Source organism: Rhinopithecus roxellana, chromosome 14 (genome assembly GCF_007565055.1).
Source record: "Rhinopithecus roxellana isolate Shanxi Qingling chromosome 14, ASM756505v1, whole genome shotgun sequence".
Lineage (NCBI taxonomy): Eukaryota > Metazoa > Chordata > Mammalia > Primates > Cercopithecidae > Rhinopithecus > Rhinopithecus roxellana.
The window spans coordinates 118,108,776-118,124,757 of NC_044562.1; the positions used below are offsets into that span (position 1 = coordinate 118,108,776).

Genomic DNA, 15,982 nt, shown 5'->3' on the forward strand with positions numbered 1-15,982 from the left:
TGAGCCTGGGAGGCGGAGGTTATAATAATCCAAGATGGCATCACTGCACTCACCCTGGGTGACAGAGTGAGACCCTGTCTCAAAACAAACAAAACAAAACAAAACAAAACAAAACAAAAACACAGACTGAAGACTATTTTAGGCATAGGACAACAGAATTTTTCATAGTTAGTTAAGTCCTTAGGGAAAAAGCAACACTTGAACAGGAGAAATGCTTATTAAGTAGGACATCCTGCCAAGAAGTTTCAGACAAATCAAATCTAGAAATCCTAATTTCTCAGGAACCATCTTCAGAATTCTGTTTAGTTAGAATTCTGCCGTTACAGAGAATAATCTGATTTAAAAAAAAAAAAAAAAAAGAGTTCAGTATTGTGCATCAGCTTAAAGACTCTTAGTGTGTGCAAAGTAGTTTGTCTCTACTTAGGTAATAAGGAAAACATGATAAATAGATTAAGAAGGACACAAGAAGAAGATACAGGAGAGGTAGCAACAGCCTCTAAACCCAAGCCCTTAGCCAGAAATCTATGCTCCTACCCAGTGGTACATTCTGCAAACAACAGCTTGCTTAGGGCTCTGTGCCCAATAATTGTAGAAGTTCACAGTGCTGACAACAGTATTGAGAGGCATGTCAGTAATCTGATACTGAGTGCATACTTGGTCTGCAATAAAAATAAAAGCTATGCCTTAACTGTCACATCTTTTTGAGGAATAGCATGGAAGACTTTACTTCATTATTGTATGTTCTCTTTCATTACATCTTCTACTGTAATTGCTCAAAACATGTGGCCAACTTTCATTGTTCAAAGTCCATAGCATTAGAATGGTATGAAGGTAACCTTTCATCTCTCCATTTGACAGATGAAGGGAGATAGGAAATTAAGTGTCTTCTTGGAAACCTCTCACAGGCTTACATGACATGGCATTTCCTGGTTCCTCTTCAACTTTGCTGTTTGTTCCCTCATCCTTTTGCTGGCTCCTGTTCAGTCCCAAGTGTGGGTGTCCTCCAAAACTCTGCCCTTGGCCATGCACTCTTCTGCTTCCTTCATAGATGTTCATGTCTTTGGCTATCACTTTGTTCTCGTGACTCTCAAATATTAATTTCTTGCCCTGGTCTCACACCTGAGCAATGGTACTTTCTAATTTATCCATAGCATGCCTTGATCTGAAGTTTCCTTCAATCATCTCTATTCCATTTCTCTTTCCATTAATGTATCTTTGTCAGCTGTTCCCCTACTCACCCAGACCCCCAGTCCACAGTCAGAGGCTCCTCTAGGGCTTCTTTCTCTCCTTTGGCTCCAATAGCCAATGCCATTTATGCTTATTCATACTTATTACCCTCAGATTCCTTTCTTCCTCTCCTTTGCCCTAATTATTACTAAAATAGATTTCTCAAAATTACCCAGTTTTTCCTGTATTTCCTAATCTCAATCTATCATATTGTTCATCAGAATTACTCCAGATTCTATTTTTATCATACTATTTTCCACTCCAAAATCTTATGATGCCTCTTATTTCTTACCATTCCATGTTGAAGCAATTTTGTCTGCCTTTCAAGGTCCTGCTGCCAGCATTCTCACAAGTATCCTCCAAATGAGGCACTCACATCATTCACTTTCCTTGTCCCTTAAAACTCAGACCTCATTTTACCTGTGTCTCCTTGTTCGAGTGCTCCCTCTACTCGAAATGCCTTTCTTCTTCATCACCACCCATGCCCTTGGAACCATCACCTCCACATGGCCTTCTCTGGTTACTCACACGTGTTCTGTCTGTCTTGTAGCAAGTATTAGACTGTTGTTTCATTTTTAACTTTTTTCTTGTTTGATATATCATACTTTTATTTTATCAACCTGATTATAAATTCTCAGAGGAAAGGATGAAAACTGCGTGTAGTACTTTTCTATCCTGCCAGGTGTGCGTGCATAACAGACTTTCAATAAATAACTGTTGATCACTTGATAACAGCCATGCAACAATATTGTGAATCTGTGAGATACAGAATCAAAAAGCTAATCTTGAAAGAGAAGCAAGAAGTACTCACACATTAAAATTGGTACCATGCGCTAGATGACTTCGAAGTTTTGTTATACCTTCTCTATTTCCTAACTTACCAATGAAAGGATAGGAGTGTATCTGTATTATATTTTAGCCAATTACATGGAAAGTGAAATAGAAAAGATGTCCATTAAACTTGCAGGTGATATTAAGAGGGTGGCATTAGAAATTAGACCTCAAAAATTGGAGACACCATCAAATTGGTATGTATAATTTTGGTTCATGGCAAGATCAGACCCTAGATTCCATTAGAAGTAAATCCCAATCAGTCTGAACTGGCTTACTAAGTCCAAATTGAGTATAAGAGGTTCCAGGGAGGCTGGGTGTGGGGGCTCACGCCTGTAATCCCAGGACTTTGGGAGGCCAAGGTGGGTAGATCACAAGGTCAGCAGATCGAGACCATCCTGGCTAACACAGTGAAACCCCGTCTCTACTAAAAATAGAAAAAATTAACCGGGCATGGTGGTGGGCGCCTGTAGTCCCAGCTACTCGGGAGGCTGAGGCAGGAGAATGGCGTGAACCCAGGAGGCAGAGCTTGCAGTGAGCTGAGATCATACCACTGCACTCCAGCTGGGCGACAGAGTGAAACTTTGTCTCAAAAAATAAATAAATAAATAAATAAATAGGTTCCAGGGATCTAACTGACAATTGAATGTCAAATAATTTGTCACTTTATAATGCAGGGCTCTGCTGAAGATGAGTTGCGGTCTGGATTTCCAACATGGCCTCCCTGCAAATCCAATGGTCATGTAAGAAAGTACCTCAAAATAAGGGAGAGTGCTAGGCCCAAGTGGGTCTCTCTTCTGCTGCTGTTGCTGCTGGTTTCAAGCCTAAGGACTCTATTAAGCCTTTTAAGTTCCTCTAACATATGGTTTTCAAGGTCTAGGATACCAAAATTCTGGCAAGTGGGATCACTGATTTTTCACTACCTGAAATATCTTCTGATAGCAAGAGCTCTTTATGGGATAACTATACAAATGTGTTTGTGGTTTGTTTGGGTGTTGTTAGTGCTGTCATTGTTTGTTTAAGACGGGGGTCTCACTGTTGCCCAGGCTGGAGTGCAGTGGCTTGATCATAGCTCACTGTAGCCTCGACCTCTTGGGTTCAAGTGATCCTCCTACCTCAGCCTCCTGAGTAGCTGAGACTGCAGGCATGCACCCCTACACTTGGCTAATTTTTAAAAAATATATTTTGTATAGATGGGGTCTTGCTTTGCTGCCCAGGCTGATCTCAGACTCCTGGCTTCAAGCAATCCTCCCTGCTTGACCTCCCAAACTGCTGGGATTACAGGGGTGAGTCACCATACACAACCACAAATATGTTTTAAAAAGTACGCTAGTCAGGTCCCACACACAGAAAAAGGGAGACATACCACAATTTGCACTTGATGATTAGGATAGCAAGGCACAACCCTTCCATAACATTGCTTACTTAATAGATTTGGGAAGGTGGCTATGATTACAATAGGTTTTTAAAAATTGCCACTCTGTTGTCACAGAACAACTTCAACCAGAGCCAAGGGGAAAGAAGAACTCATGCTCCAGGGAGAAGAATACCGGTCTTGAGCTCACAAGCCTAGGCTCTGCCACTAACTAATGTAACCCCAGATTCAGGTTTGCCACCTATAAGAAGAGGAAATTGGACTAGATTATATTTAATATAAAGTATAAATTATATCTAATCTAAATGAGACATCGTAAATTATAACAATTCTAGATGTATTCCTCTGAAATACAGCATTTAGCCTCTTATAAAGAAGAGTTGCAGTGAACATCTGGCCAGAAGACGTAATTCAAGTTCTCCTGACTCTGCACACTTAAATGGTGCCACTTGCATTTCACTTACATCACTGAGAGCTTTCTGGGCCTGGGCAACTCTCCTCAGTTCTGGGCTGTCATTGTAGGGGTAAAACAAACTTTTGTCTGCTTCCCAGTCTTCAGTGTACAGTTTCTAAATCAAAAAAAAAAAAAAAGAAAAAGAAAAGTTAGGAGGAAGTAGGGTCACATTTACACAAAATGCAGTTTTGAATTCATCCATCAATGACATAAAGAACCAAGGACGAAGTGAGAGCAAAGGTAAATGAAATTCACAGATAACTTCCCCCTTTCCATTCAACCCAAGTCATTTTTACTGACAGCATGCCCTGTTTTTTCTTATTTTCAGAGGGACAGATGTGTCTGATTTTGTTTCATCTCTTCTCTGTAACTCTACCTGCCTTGTTGTTGTTGTTTTGACATTATTTGTCATTGTTTATCAACAGCACTTACAAGTGCTAACACAATGTAAGGAGCCAGGAAGCACTTCACGTACTTCAGGGCAATATAGGACACTTGCAAGTTGGGTCACAAAATAAACCTCTAATTAGAGTTAATAGCCAGGGACATCTAAAGTATAGCACAGGGTCTAAAGACAATTTTGAGATATTACTTTGTGGCTCTCTCAGCTGGTTCTCCACAGGACCTTTATTTTCCACAGACACTTCCCTCTGCCCCCAGGTTGCTCAGGTTCCCAAATGACCCTCTCCCCACTCTGCCTAGGATCTTTTCTCTCAGTTCCTTTTTGCCAAGCCCTACCCCTGCAGTCTCATATGTCTCAAGGCTACTCATAAATAGATGGGGAAATTGTATTCCAGATGATCAAGAGTTCACCAAGTATTACATGAAGTATATGATGGGATGACATAGGAAGATAGAAGTAGGGATGGAGCAGGCCCTTACCTTGCTGAACATGGCAGTGTTCTTAACGGCCTGGACAAGTTCAGGGGCATCAGGAGGAAGCAGGTACTTATCCTTGGTGTCTTCCCAGTTCTGCTTGTATAAAACCTAGACAGAAGGAGCAGAGGACCTGTGGCTTGAGGTCTCACCCAAAGGCATGAGGATTTAAACAACAAAGGGAGACTCCTGAAGGCGTCCTTGCTCAAAGGCTGCCATCGTGTTACTAGGAAAACATTGACCATGCCAACGTCCTATACTACTTTTCCTACCATAGTCAGGTTTTGGTTGAAAATGCTAATTCCTTTCAATTAAAAATTTAGCTCTTCAGCTTCTTTGGTGACACTGGGACTCCATGCAGCAACAGCCTGGAGCCGAGTCACAGCTGCCTCTTTGGGCAGGGGGACTCTTCCATCCACCCATAGGTTCTACAGGCCACTCATCTGTGTAGCCTTCTTAATGAATACAGGTATTGAATTCACACTGCCCATGAGGCTGGTGAGCAGGATCAGGTCTGTTCAATTTTCTCCTCTAAGACAATGCAGAGGTGATGCACATGCTACTGAGTACCCCAGCCATCCATATCATTGGCTTACCTTACTGACTTGCTGCGACACTTTTTTTGCATGTTCAATATCCTTTGCTTTTTCGTCTACGTGACAGATAGTCTTAGCAACATCACCATCCATTCGATACTTAACCTGCTCAAATAATGCACAGAGTTCATGACAGTCATGAACATGTGAGTATATTAAGGAATTTCTTATAACCACAGAGCATTACCCCAATGACTCTAGGTCTGCATCACAAAGCATAGTTTCTGCATTTCAGCTGGAAAACTGTGATCTTCAAAGGAGCACCTGCACTTACAGATTGTCTGCTTTCCTGGCTGGATCTCCAGCCTGCTGCTTCTTGGCCTTACTGTGCTACAGTGTGGAGAACCACAGTGAGTTGGAGCTTCCATCTTATAGTCTCCTGTTAAGCTAAGTTGCTAAACCAAGCTTTTAGAAGTTTCTTTGGGTTCACATTTACAGCAACATGATCTATGGTTCATGCTTTTCTAGATTTGTGAACTAGCTCATGGTAATTCAACTCCTTTTTCTCACAGCACATATTTAGAACCCACAATTCCCAGCAGTAGGTGTATTTTGAAATGTCCCTATCCTTTATTTCAGCAATAGAGCCCACCTCACTGAGTTGATCTTGTACTTTTTTGATTCTGCGAAGTTCTGGGGTATCTGTTGTACTGGCGTATGGCTGTCCTTTTGTTTTCTCAAATTTCTCCTTGTATTTATTCTGAAAAGGATATCAGATATTAGCTAACAAGATAGCAGCGAGAATTTCAAGCAACATACTCACCCCATCTGATTAAAAAAATCCTTCAAGTTATAACAATTATCAATTGTAATAGCTTTCTTTTTGTCCCCTACCCTGACTCTCAGCAAAAACTAAAATAGATTTGATAATTGCTTCTCCTAAACATGGTTGGATCTTGGAGACAATACAAATTTATTATAGACTATTGTCTTGGAAATACCCTAAAATGATTCTTTCAATCCTTTTTGTCTGAATGCATGTATAAAAAGCCTAAACCTCAATTATTTTAGAAAATAAATATAGAAGTTGAGTTAATTCTGAAAAGATTTGATTACTAATACAATGCAAAAATATTCAATTCAGAAGTTGCAGCTAAACTTCAGTAGTTACGATAGCTGAGACACCAGCTGAATTAATGGCAGGTCTGAATTATATTCTGTAAATTTAGGAATGTGATTTTATTATTTCTGCTGAATACACAATGAATTCTTGCTTTAATGATAATGTGCACAATTTACCATTATAAATGTTTTGGGAGTACTCTTGAGTGGAGTAGTCAACAATCTAAATTATACTATTGATTTGGTTACTAACCACTTAAAAACTATTACAGACCTTTGCTGACAGTGCGTTCAGAACATCAGAAATTCTAGGTTCATAGGATCTGAATTAATAAAAATTTATGGCAATATATTGACAAAAAATTCTATCTTTGCTGAATACTGCAGCACTAAAGAAGGTAAGAAAATCTCATTTCTAGAAACCTGTCTTAGATTATTCAAGGCTTTAAACTAGGAATTTACCAAATAGTGAGCTGCTATCATTTAACCAAAAGTGAATATGTATTGCTTAACCTCAATAGGATGTTTTTGACATAAACTTTAGTCTTATATACTCCAATGTTCTCTTAAGCTATATTTCATTTTTTTAAGCCTTCAGAGGACATTCAATCAAGCTACCCAGTGAGACCTCAGCCCATCATAGACAATCAACAAATTAAACCCATTGAAATGTGTCTGAATCTGCTGTCAGTCAGTGTAACTTACAGAACTGTATATGGGAATTTAAAGATCAGGGATCATTGAGAGCAGTGATTCTCAACCTGGGCGCACATTAGAATCATCTGGGCAGCTTTTAAAAATCCTTTTGTACAGGGTTGGGCATGGTGGCTCATGCCTATAATTCTAAAGTTTTGTGGGGCCAAGGTGAGAGGATCATCTGTGGCTAGGAGTTTACGACCACCCTGGACAACATAGCAAGACCCTGCCTCTATGAAAAAAAAAATTAGGAGATCCTACAAAAAATTTTTTTTTTCTAATTAGCCAGACATGGTGGCATGCACCTGTAGTCCTAGCTACTAGGGAGGCTGAGATAGGAGGAATTGCTTCAGCCCAGGGGTCTGGGGCTGAAGTGAGCTATGATCAAGCTACTGCTTGATCCAGGCTGGGCTACAGAGAAAGATTCTGTTTCTCAAAGAAAAAAAAAAAAAAAAAAAATCTTTGTGCACAGGCCCAACTCTGAACCAATTAAACTAGAATGGCCTGAGCATTGTTAGTTTTAAAACTCCCAGGGGGTTCCAGTGTGCAGCCATGGTTAATAACCACTGTTCTAAAGTAGAGCCAAACATTCAGAGCCTCAATTTCAAATGAGCTCTTAGTCTGATCTTGGATTTTTAAAATAAATGTTCTTCTTCACTTTATACCTCTTTAATATATACCTTTTTATATGCTGTTAGCTAGTCTACTAAGAAGCTCTTCTGCTGACATTGTTTAAATATGTTATGTAGCTTCCATGAACTGGCCTACATTAAATCTGTATTTATGATTTCATTATTCTAGATTGGCTAATTAATACTGATTAAATACCAATAAATGCTTTATGATTGGCCTTATGCTTATTTTGCAGGAATGATTTCAATAAGAATGCTTTCTTATGCTGCAATGGTATAAATGAACTACATAAAAGGAAAATTCAACAGTCACAAGAGCCTATATTTTGCAAAATAAGTTTTTGTTTCATACAAGTTTGAGAAATAAAATCCAGCCAGCATCCAAAACAGAGTGGGTTGAGATCAGTAATTTCTTAATAATCAAACTAGGTTAACAGAAGTTGTTTGAAACTTACTGGGCTAAAAAGATCCTGCATTTTCTGACTGTGTGCAATGTAGGGGGTCATGAACTTTGAAGGATCCACTTTCTTCCGGATGACCTTCCTCCTCTCCACCGGCTTTGCTGGTGCTGGCTGTGCCAGTGCTGGCTGTGCCAGAGCTGGTTTGGAAGTTTCCGATTGCTCATAGTCAGACGTCCTTGTCGTTGTAGTCTCATAAATTTCTGTTATTGTCTGAAAATTTGATATTCAACATTGTTGTGAAAGTAAAAACTGTGCTACTGTGATCTCAGTATATATTATTTTAACTCCAAATCAGATTTACATGCCTGGTGTTACTTCTCCATATCTAAGGTAAGCCAAAGCAGGAAACGGCACACTATAGCCATATGAAGGCACATTATGTTAATAAATCTGAATGCTGATTGTCGGGATTGTGTGGAATAAAAAGTTTATTCCTTATTACTTTGCAATATTGCCTTAAGTTTGCATTTGCAGAAAGACACTCGAATACTTCAAAGTAGGGGGAAAAATCAGCAATAAACTTTTTTTTTTTTTTAAACAGTTGAAAATCTTAAGTTGTCTGGGTAAAGTAAAAGCAAACGAGGTTGGGGAACAAAAGGTTAAGATAATCAAACAAAGCTCAAATTATCGACTTTAATATTAACTTGTAAGTGACTAAGGGAAAATTGGTCATTTGTTCCACAGGGATTTAGGCATTCTCCACTGTAGATCGGAGACAAAGAATAATGAACTTTAAAAAAAATGAATCGCATCAATATTATAAGAGATTTTCATTCCCTTGGCTTAGTCAGTTAATTAATGTGAACTGGAGTGCCATTTACACTAATAAATGCTTAGGTGGACAAGAATAATGATGACAACACAATGGGCTAATTATCCTCACAACAGTCCTATCCATGCAGTAGGTGAGAAATTACTATTTCCTACAGCAGGCTATAGTGGAAGATACTAAGACCCCAAGTTTGGGTCTAGTCCAAGGTTAAAAATAATGCATGTAAGAAAAAAAGATAAGCAGCCAAGTCTTCAATCCATTTCACAGTATCCTTCCCTTCACAGCTAATATCATCTGTACCAAAGAATTCTAGCATCAATTATGAAAAGAGAACCTAGTGAGGAAATTGTACATTTATAAAAAACCCCTCTAGTGTTGCCACATCATTGCTAATAGGTTGTTTTCTGTTTTCTGCCCATGATTACTAAGGCATAGTTGACTGTGAGAAACTAACCAGATTACAGCATCTACAGATGTTAGTTTTTATGCAGTCACAGGTTCTCTGAACAAGCTTCAGGATTAACCATCCATATCACTGTTTGTCATGCTCAAAGAGAAACAGCTGCATGCAGAAAATAAAGCGTGAGAAAGGTATTTCACCTTGAAAAAAAAAAAGAGCTTGAACTTGGAATATTTATGGTAATAGCTTATTTAGAATTCCTAACGTGCTAAAATCTGAGTAGCATTTCAATGCATCATCAGGGACGAAGCCTTGGAGGCACCATCCCTGGTGGCAGAGATGGTGACCTACAAGTTACAACTCTACACAATAAAACTGCTTGTCCCTATGCCAATCACAAAGCCAAGGCCATCCCTCCTGCCGCTGTTGGAGAATGGTGATAGCCACTGACATTATTATAATTAGCATCACCTACACAAAAAAATCCCACAGGAGCAATAGGGAGAACCACCCTCTGCCATCTTGGGCTTGTTGAATAGGAAAAAAAGGTGAAATAATCCATCAAACAGGTAATGTTTGCGCTTTCACACCAGCTTCTGGGCACAGGTAGGTGAGTGATCCTCTGTCAGATAATCCCTTTTGCCATCTTTGTGGCCCTGGGAGTATGAGAAAGGAGAAAGCTCTTCTTGCTTTAATGAGAATGCAGTTTATGCAGCTGTGGGCTGGGCCTTACCTCTCCCGGCACCTCTTCATAAACCACTTCTTCTGTGTAGTACTGTAAATAGAGTACAAAGGCATTGGCAAGAGAACCAAAGCAGAAACCACCTTTCCTGTACCTCAACTGAACCACTTAGGTGACTGCACTAGCTCGGTTGATTTGGAATGTCTGTGGGAAAGGGGTAGGTGAAGGAGCCTGTTCATATTTTGGAACCCATCTTCACTTTGTAATACTTCAGGAAAGCTAAAGTGAATGCCATCCAAATGGACAAAGAGATGCAGAGGGCTGAGAAAAGTGTATGAGGCTGTTTTTTAATCAAGAGAAGCTATTTTACTTTACTGGGACATGGAAATTTGTTTTTATGGTCGTCAAGATAGAATTTGCTGAGAAGAGAATACAATAAGAAGATTCTGAGTGTGTGGGTTGGGCAGAGAGGAACTACGATAAAACTCACTGTTTGCAAACTAACAGTAAACTAAAACAGAAACTCGAGTGTGAATACATTTTTAAATGGATTGCATCATGGAAATAATAAGATCCCAAAGTATATCCACATCTCGATTATTCCTATACCCTCCTGATCAGTAAGTAATAAGTTTCTTCTGGAGTGATGCATGAGTCCCCTTCAATAGTGTGATTGTCCTAAACAGAGTGGTGCTAATATGAAAATTGGTAAACGCTAAGGAATGAAGGGGAAAATGAGAAGATTCCTCACCACGAAGTGATGAAGGAAAAGGTAGGCTGCAATTTACCATAGTGGCTCTGAGGTCATCATGGCCTGCATGACGGATCTGCAGCCTGGATCTAAAACTGAGTCTACTTTTGTTCTACTTCTGACATCACCAGCAATAAATAGATGCAGAAAGGAACTGGCTGACATTTGGTTTCAGATGTGTAAGGAGAGAGGAATCCTGTCCTTGGCTTCACCCTGCTCTGTAGGGTGAACAGAAGGAGAGGCTCGTTTAGGCCAAGCACGTGAGGAAAGGGATAAAGATGAAACACTTGGCTCATTTCTTAGTAAAAAAAAAAATGGATATATAACACTTTATGCTTCATTTTTCTTATCTTTGACACCAAAACATACAGCACTCAAGGGAAGGGAAAACATTAAGATGCAAAATTTCCCTCAATGACCTGTATTCTTGGTTCAGTGAAGTGTCATCAGATTACTTAACCATTGTCAATAGGCCGCCTGCGCTATTTCACCTGCATTAACAATTGTCTAAAACTTGCCTAATGTTCCTCATTCTTGTGCTTTCTTTACTCTTGAGCTATTGTTTTAATTTAAAATCTAATTCTGCCTGTATGTCGTTACACATAGCAACAAAAATCACAAGCACTGACAGCACTGAAATTTGCTTCTTTACAGTTGTGACTTTCAGCACATGAGAAATATCGTTTGGACACTCTAGAAAATATTGTTTGATGCTGACGCCACATAGAGTCATTCCTCCAGTCGCACAAAACATCAGTGGCTTCAGAAGAAATATTAAAATAAAATGGAAGATTCACAACTATTTTGGATTTTCTCAGCATCCAAGTTTAAAAGCAGCTCCTTGGAAACCATTCAATTTTACCTTTGCTGGGCTCTCACCATTGGTAAATCCATCTTAGAAATACGCTTATAAAAGAGGCAACATTATTTAAATTGTTGGCGTTAACTTGTATGCCAAATCGCGCTCTTTTTTTAGAGCTGTACCACTAATTAGATAGTACATCCTTGCTTCTTTCTCTTTCTTTCCAAGTTTAAGTTGGAGTAGAGAGAACAGTAAAACTTTATTTCAATGTCCAAGATCCCAAGGAGATATATTTTTAAAGCCAGTTCTTCTCTGTTTTCTGCATATTTTTAAAGCTAGTTCCTCTCTGTTTTCTAAAATCTTCCCTGGCCATTTTTTCGAATTCTCCACCCTCCTATGCTCATAACCTTTTTTGAGGTCAAAGAGATCTCAGTTCAATACTTTCTGGCAGGCAGTCTATTCATTTATCACCTGCTGGTTAGACCCAGAAGCTGTAATGGGAACAAAATGGTAGGGATGAAATGTCTAAAAATAGCCCCCTCCTTTTTTATGACATCTAGTTGAATCAATCAAGTCTAGCACTAAGGACAATTTCCAGTAGCAAAGGTACACAATTATTTTAAGAAAGACAAGGAATATTTAAGTTGGAGAGTAAAAACTGTTACTGGCATTATTATCATAGGGAAGACAATTTAATTAATAATTATATTAGTGTTTGATAATGATATTTCTGACCCTTAGGTACATAAGTAAAATGCACACTAGTGATGATATCAGCATGAAAGATGTGGTTATCAGCATTTAAGCCAGAGAGGTTGAATGTTACATTGCATGAGATTCATTCTATTTTTTCCCTCATGTCCTTCAGTAATAAAAGTAATTTTATTTGTAGAATAAATAAAATTTTCTTCATCTAAATATAGACTGGTCACTAAAATAATTTTCCAAAGACTAATTTTGGTACTGCCACCTAAAATTTGGTTCTGGGTAGCCCTTACAGTTAATTTCAGTCTTATTAAAAAGCACCGATTTTCAAAACTGCCTCCAAGTGCCTTAGGCATTTGGAGATTATAATGTGTTTATATCATCATCATTAATTGGTAATTACTAAGCACATTCAGATTCATGGCACTGTATTTATGTGCATTATAGTTCCAAGCCTTTAGATTTTATTTCTAGAATGTGAAGCTAAAGGCAATAGCCGGTGAGGAAAAACTGTAAGATGATAAAAACAAAAGGATATAAAATAAATATAAAATAAATTTTTTTTTTTTTTTTTTTTTTTTTTTTTTTTTGAGACGGAGTCTCGCTCTGTCGCCCAGGCTGGAGTGCAGTGGCCGGATCTCAGCTCACTGCAAGCTCCGCCTCCCGAGTTTACGCCATTCTCCTGCCTCAGCCTCCCGAGTAGCTGGGACTACAGGCGCCCGCCACCTCGCCCGGCTAGATTTTTGTATTTTTTTTAGTAGAGACGGGGTTTCACCGTGTTAGCCAGGATGGTCTCGACCTCCTGACCTCGTGATCCACCCGTCTCGGCCTCCCAAAGTGCTGGGATTACAGGCTTGAGCCACCACGCCCGGCCAAAATAAATTATTAACAGCTTTGTAAAATGTGTTAGATGTCCACCAATAATTGGAAGGAAAATTTTCAAGATACCCACTATAGTCTTTGTTCTTATTCAAAATTCAAAAGCAAAAGCTAGTCTTGTTCACTTAGGTAAGTATAATGAAGTTGGTGGGAAGGTGTGGCTCCAACTATCACTGTTTCATACTTCATATTTGCGTGTGTGTGTGTGTGTGCACATGTGTATGTATTATGTATAAGTCTCACATATGCATATAATTTCATACATATGATTATTCTGAATATCTAAACCATGTTTCCCTAGAGATGATTAGCTAGTTGAAGCAAAGAATAAGGAGTAGATCTTTTCCTCTATTGCTATGCAGACACTAAGAGACAGAGTTCCGTTTTCAGAACTTTCTCTTCATCTCTGTCCCTTTGAACATCGGGGTTGGGAACTGGGGAAGAAAGTAGTTTTAGAAGACGAATTAAAACCTGCCTTTACTCCAACTTGGTTTTTGAGAGCTTAAAGAAAAGCAAAAGTGGGAAACAGTGATACTTCCTTTCAATTCGAAATCCCACGTAATTATAGTGAAACTGAACATAAAATATTCCTTTCTTATGCTTTAAATGAGGACTCTTTGTGAGGTTATAATAGACAATGTATTTTTCGAATGATTAATTCACCTGCGTGGCTTTGACTGTCACTACATAAAATAGTTTGCTGTCAGTGTTTTTTTTTAAATCTTACCTCCACCACCTCCTCATATTCTTCGTCATCTGCCATTTTTCCAGAGTAGTAGTAGCACCTACAAACTTTTCATATTCCACACAAATGAAAACATATTAGAGTCTATTCCCAGCACGTAAATTATCTTATGACATCATAAAAATAGAATTTGAAGCTAAACTGTTGTACAAATTCATATATTGTTGCAGGCTAAAGGAGAGAAGACATTTAAAATACAAGTATAAACAGCAGAAGCTTCAAATTTCTTTCTTTTTATTCCTTCAGTGTTGGGAATTGCTACTTCTACATAATCAGTTTAGTTAAAATTGTAAAAGGAAATTGAGGTAAGGAAGTGAGAGAGTTTGGATTCAGGGAACAGAGAATTTAAACTTCCAAACACTTAGAGAAAAGACATTTTCCAGCAAAAAATTTAGCGAAAGAAGGCCAGCTTGGGTTTCAGAAGAAGCTGAAATTTTTCCCCAGCACCAAAATTCTAAGAGGGCTGACTTAGTTTTCTATACCGCCCTGATCCACTGTTTGCTGTATATCTTAGGCTTCAAATTGGAACCCATAAAAATACATCTGTCAATAAATTTTAAAAGAAAAAAAGAAACCTCAAGGCAATGGAGTTATCTTCTTCCCGAACACCATCGGCTTATACAGACTTTTTCTTTAGTTTCTGTAGCTCTCGTTCAAACCTGAAAAATAACAAAGTTGTAAAGCATTGACTGAAGTACATATAGGATTGTCAGTCCTTAGCCTAAGCTTCTAATATAGAAAATAGCAAAAGGATCTCTCAAGGCCTCTACAGTTTGTTGCCAGAGAGTGAGACTCTTGATATGAAGTGGATGATGAGTCAGAACAGCTGTCCCTTCATCCAAAGATGTTTGCCATGTAAACCAATACCCTGCAGTGGCTGGTTTTGTTAAGCTAGCGAAACTGCCACTCCTCGGGCAAATGAAGCCCAGTAGAACAGGATAAATATAGGAACGTAGAGCAATGTATCTTCTTTTTCATACTAATATATTTAGGGAAAAAATATCAAAGGCAAAAAAATGTTAGACAAGAGAGCCGATTCAGTCGAGCAACAAATTGGTTAGCAAAGGACTTGACTCTAATCGCACACTGTACATAGCAGATATTAGTAGGGCCTTAGTAGGGCAATGGGGTTAGACTCTCCTAGCCATATTTCTACCACTAATTTCCTCAGTTATGGCCCAAGCCTTTGAAAAATACTTCAAGGGAAGTTGTGGAACATCTCCTGAAAGAGTATTACAGAAAAAGTCATAAACTGGCCTTACCTTCAATCTACCAAATAAATTTCCTCAGCAGCAAAGCCTCTCCCAACTCTCCCCTCCTGAGAACCCCAGGCAAAAGCCAGCGTGATGCCTGGGCTCCGAATTATCATGTGGCAAGAGCAACCAATCAGATCCTGAGTCGCTCAAATTTCAGAAGCTAAATTTACCAAGTGATCTTCTGAAAACCACCTGTTCATCAATTCCACTAAAGGATAAAGGGTAACAAATTGCTTGCTTAGAACTATTCAAATGGAATCAAATTTTACCTAACTTCCCGCCTATGCAGTTCAATTTTAGGTTGAATTTCCCATTTACTGAGACCCCTTTCGACGTCATAATCATGCAAAAGAATTTAGTAGAAAATAAGCATGACTTTGAGAGGCTTTGACCCTTCCGTGACTGTTTTCTTCACGTCTTTTGTCCAGTCATGGTAGTAAATGTACTCACCCTGGTAAGGTTCACCAGGTGAGTACAGGTAAGTTACTGGTGTTAGTGTGAAAGAAACTAAGGAATAAGACCCAGTAAACATCAAGTTGGCAAAAGCAATTTTTAAAAATGTGATGAGTGAAGTTAAAGGTGAAAATATTTGACGATGGCACTAGATAAGATATCCATAGGGTGTAATTGGAAAGATTAGACCCCATCATTTTTCTGTTACTAAACCAGGAGGGTTTACCCAAATCCTGTTTGGCACCTTCTCCCTCCTTAGATAAGGCAAGCTGCTAGGAATACAGAACCTCTGTCGTATGTAACCGAGTTAGTGATTTTTCTGTTAAC

General features: G+C 38.8%; 1 protein-coding gene across 25 annotated transcripts in view; it reads right to left on the bottom strand.

Annotated features, from left to right (window-relative positions):
• NEB (nebulin) overlaps positions 1–15,286 on the bottom strand; it is a 232,162-nt gene extending 216,876 nt beyond the window's left edge. For all 25 annotated transcript variants that reach the window (XM_030916035.1, XM_030916012.1, XM_030916034.1 and 22 more), the window contains exons 1-9: positions 15,209–15,286; positions 14,522–14,605; positions 13,929–13,993; positions 10,116–10,157; positions 8,205–8,420; positions 5,952–6,059; positions 5,360–5,464; positions 4,770–4,874; positions 3,898–4,002 (exon numbers count right to left, since the gene is read on the bottom strand). In XM_030916035.1, coding sequence (XP_030771895.1) covers positions 3,898–4,002; positions 4,770–4,874; positions 5,360–5,464; positions 5,952–6,059; positions 8,205–8,420; positions 10,116–10,157; positions 13,929–13,964 — 717 coding nt within the window. In that variant the 5' untranslated portion in view covers positions 13,965–13,993; positions 14,522–14,605; positions 15,209–15,286. The remainder of the gene's footprint in view (positions 1–3,897; positions 4,003–4,769; positions 4,875–5,359; positions 5,465–5,951; positions 6,060–8,204; positions 8,421–10,115; positions 10,158–13,928; positions 13,994–14,521; positions 14,606–15,208) is intronic.
• Between the last annotated feature and the right edge of the window lie 696 nt (positions 15,287–15,982).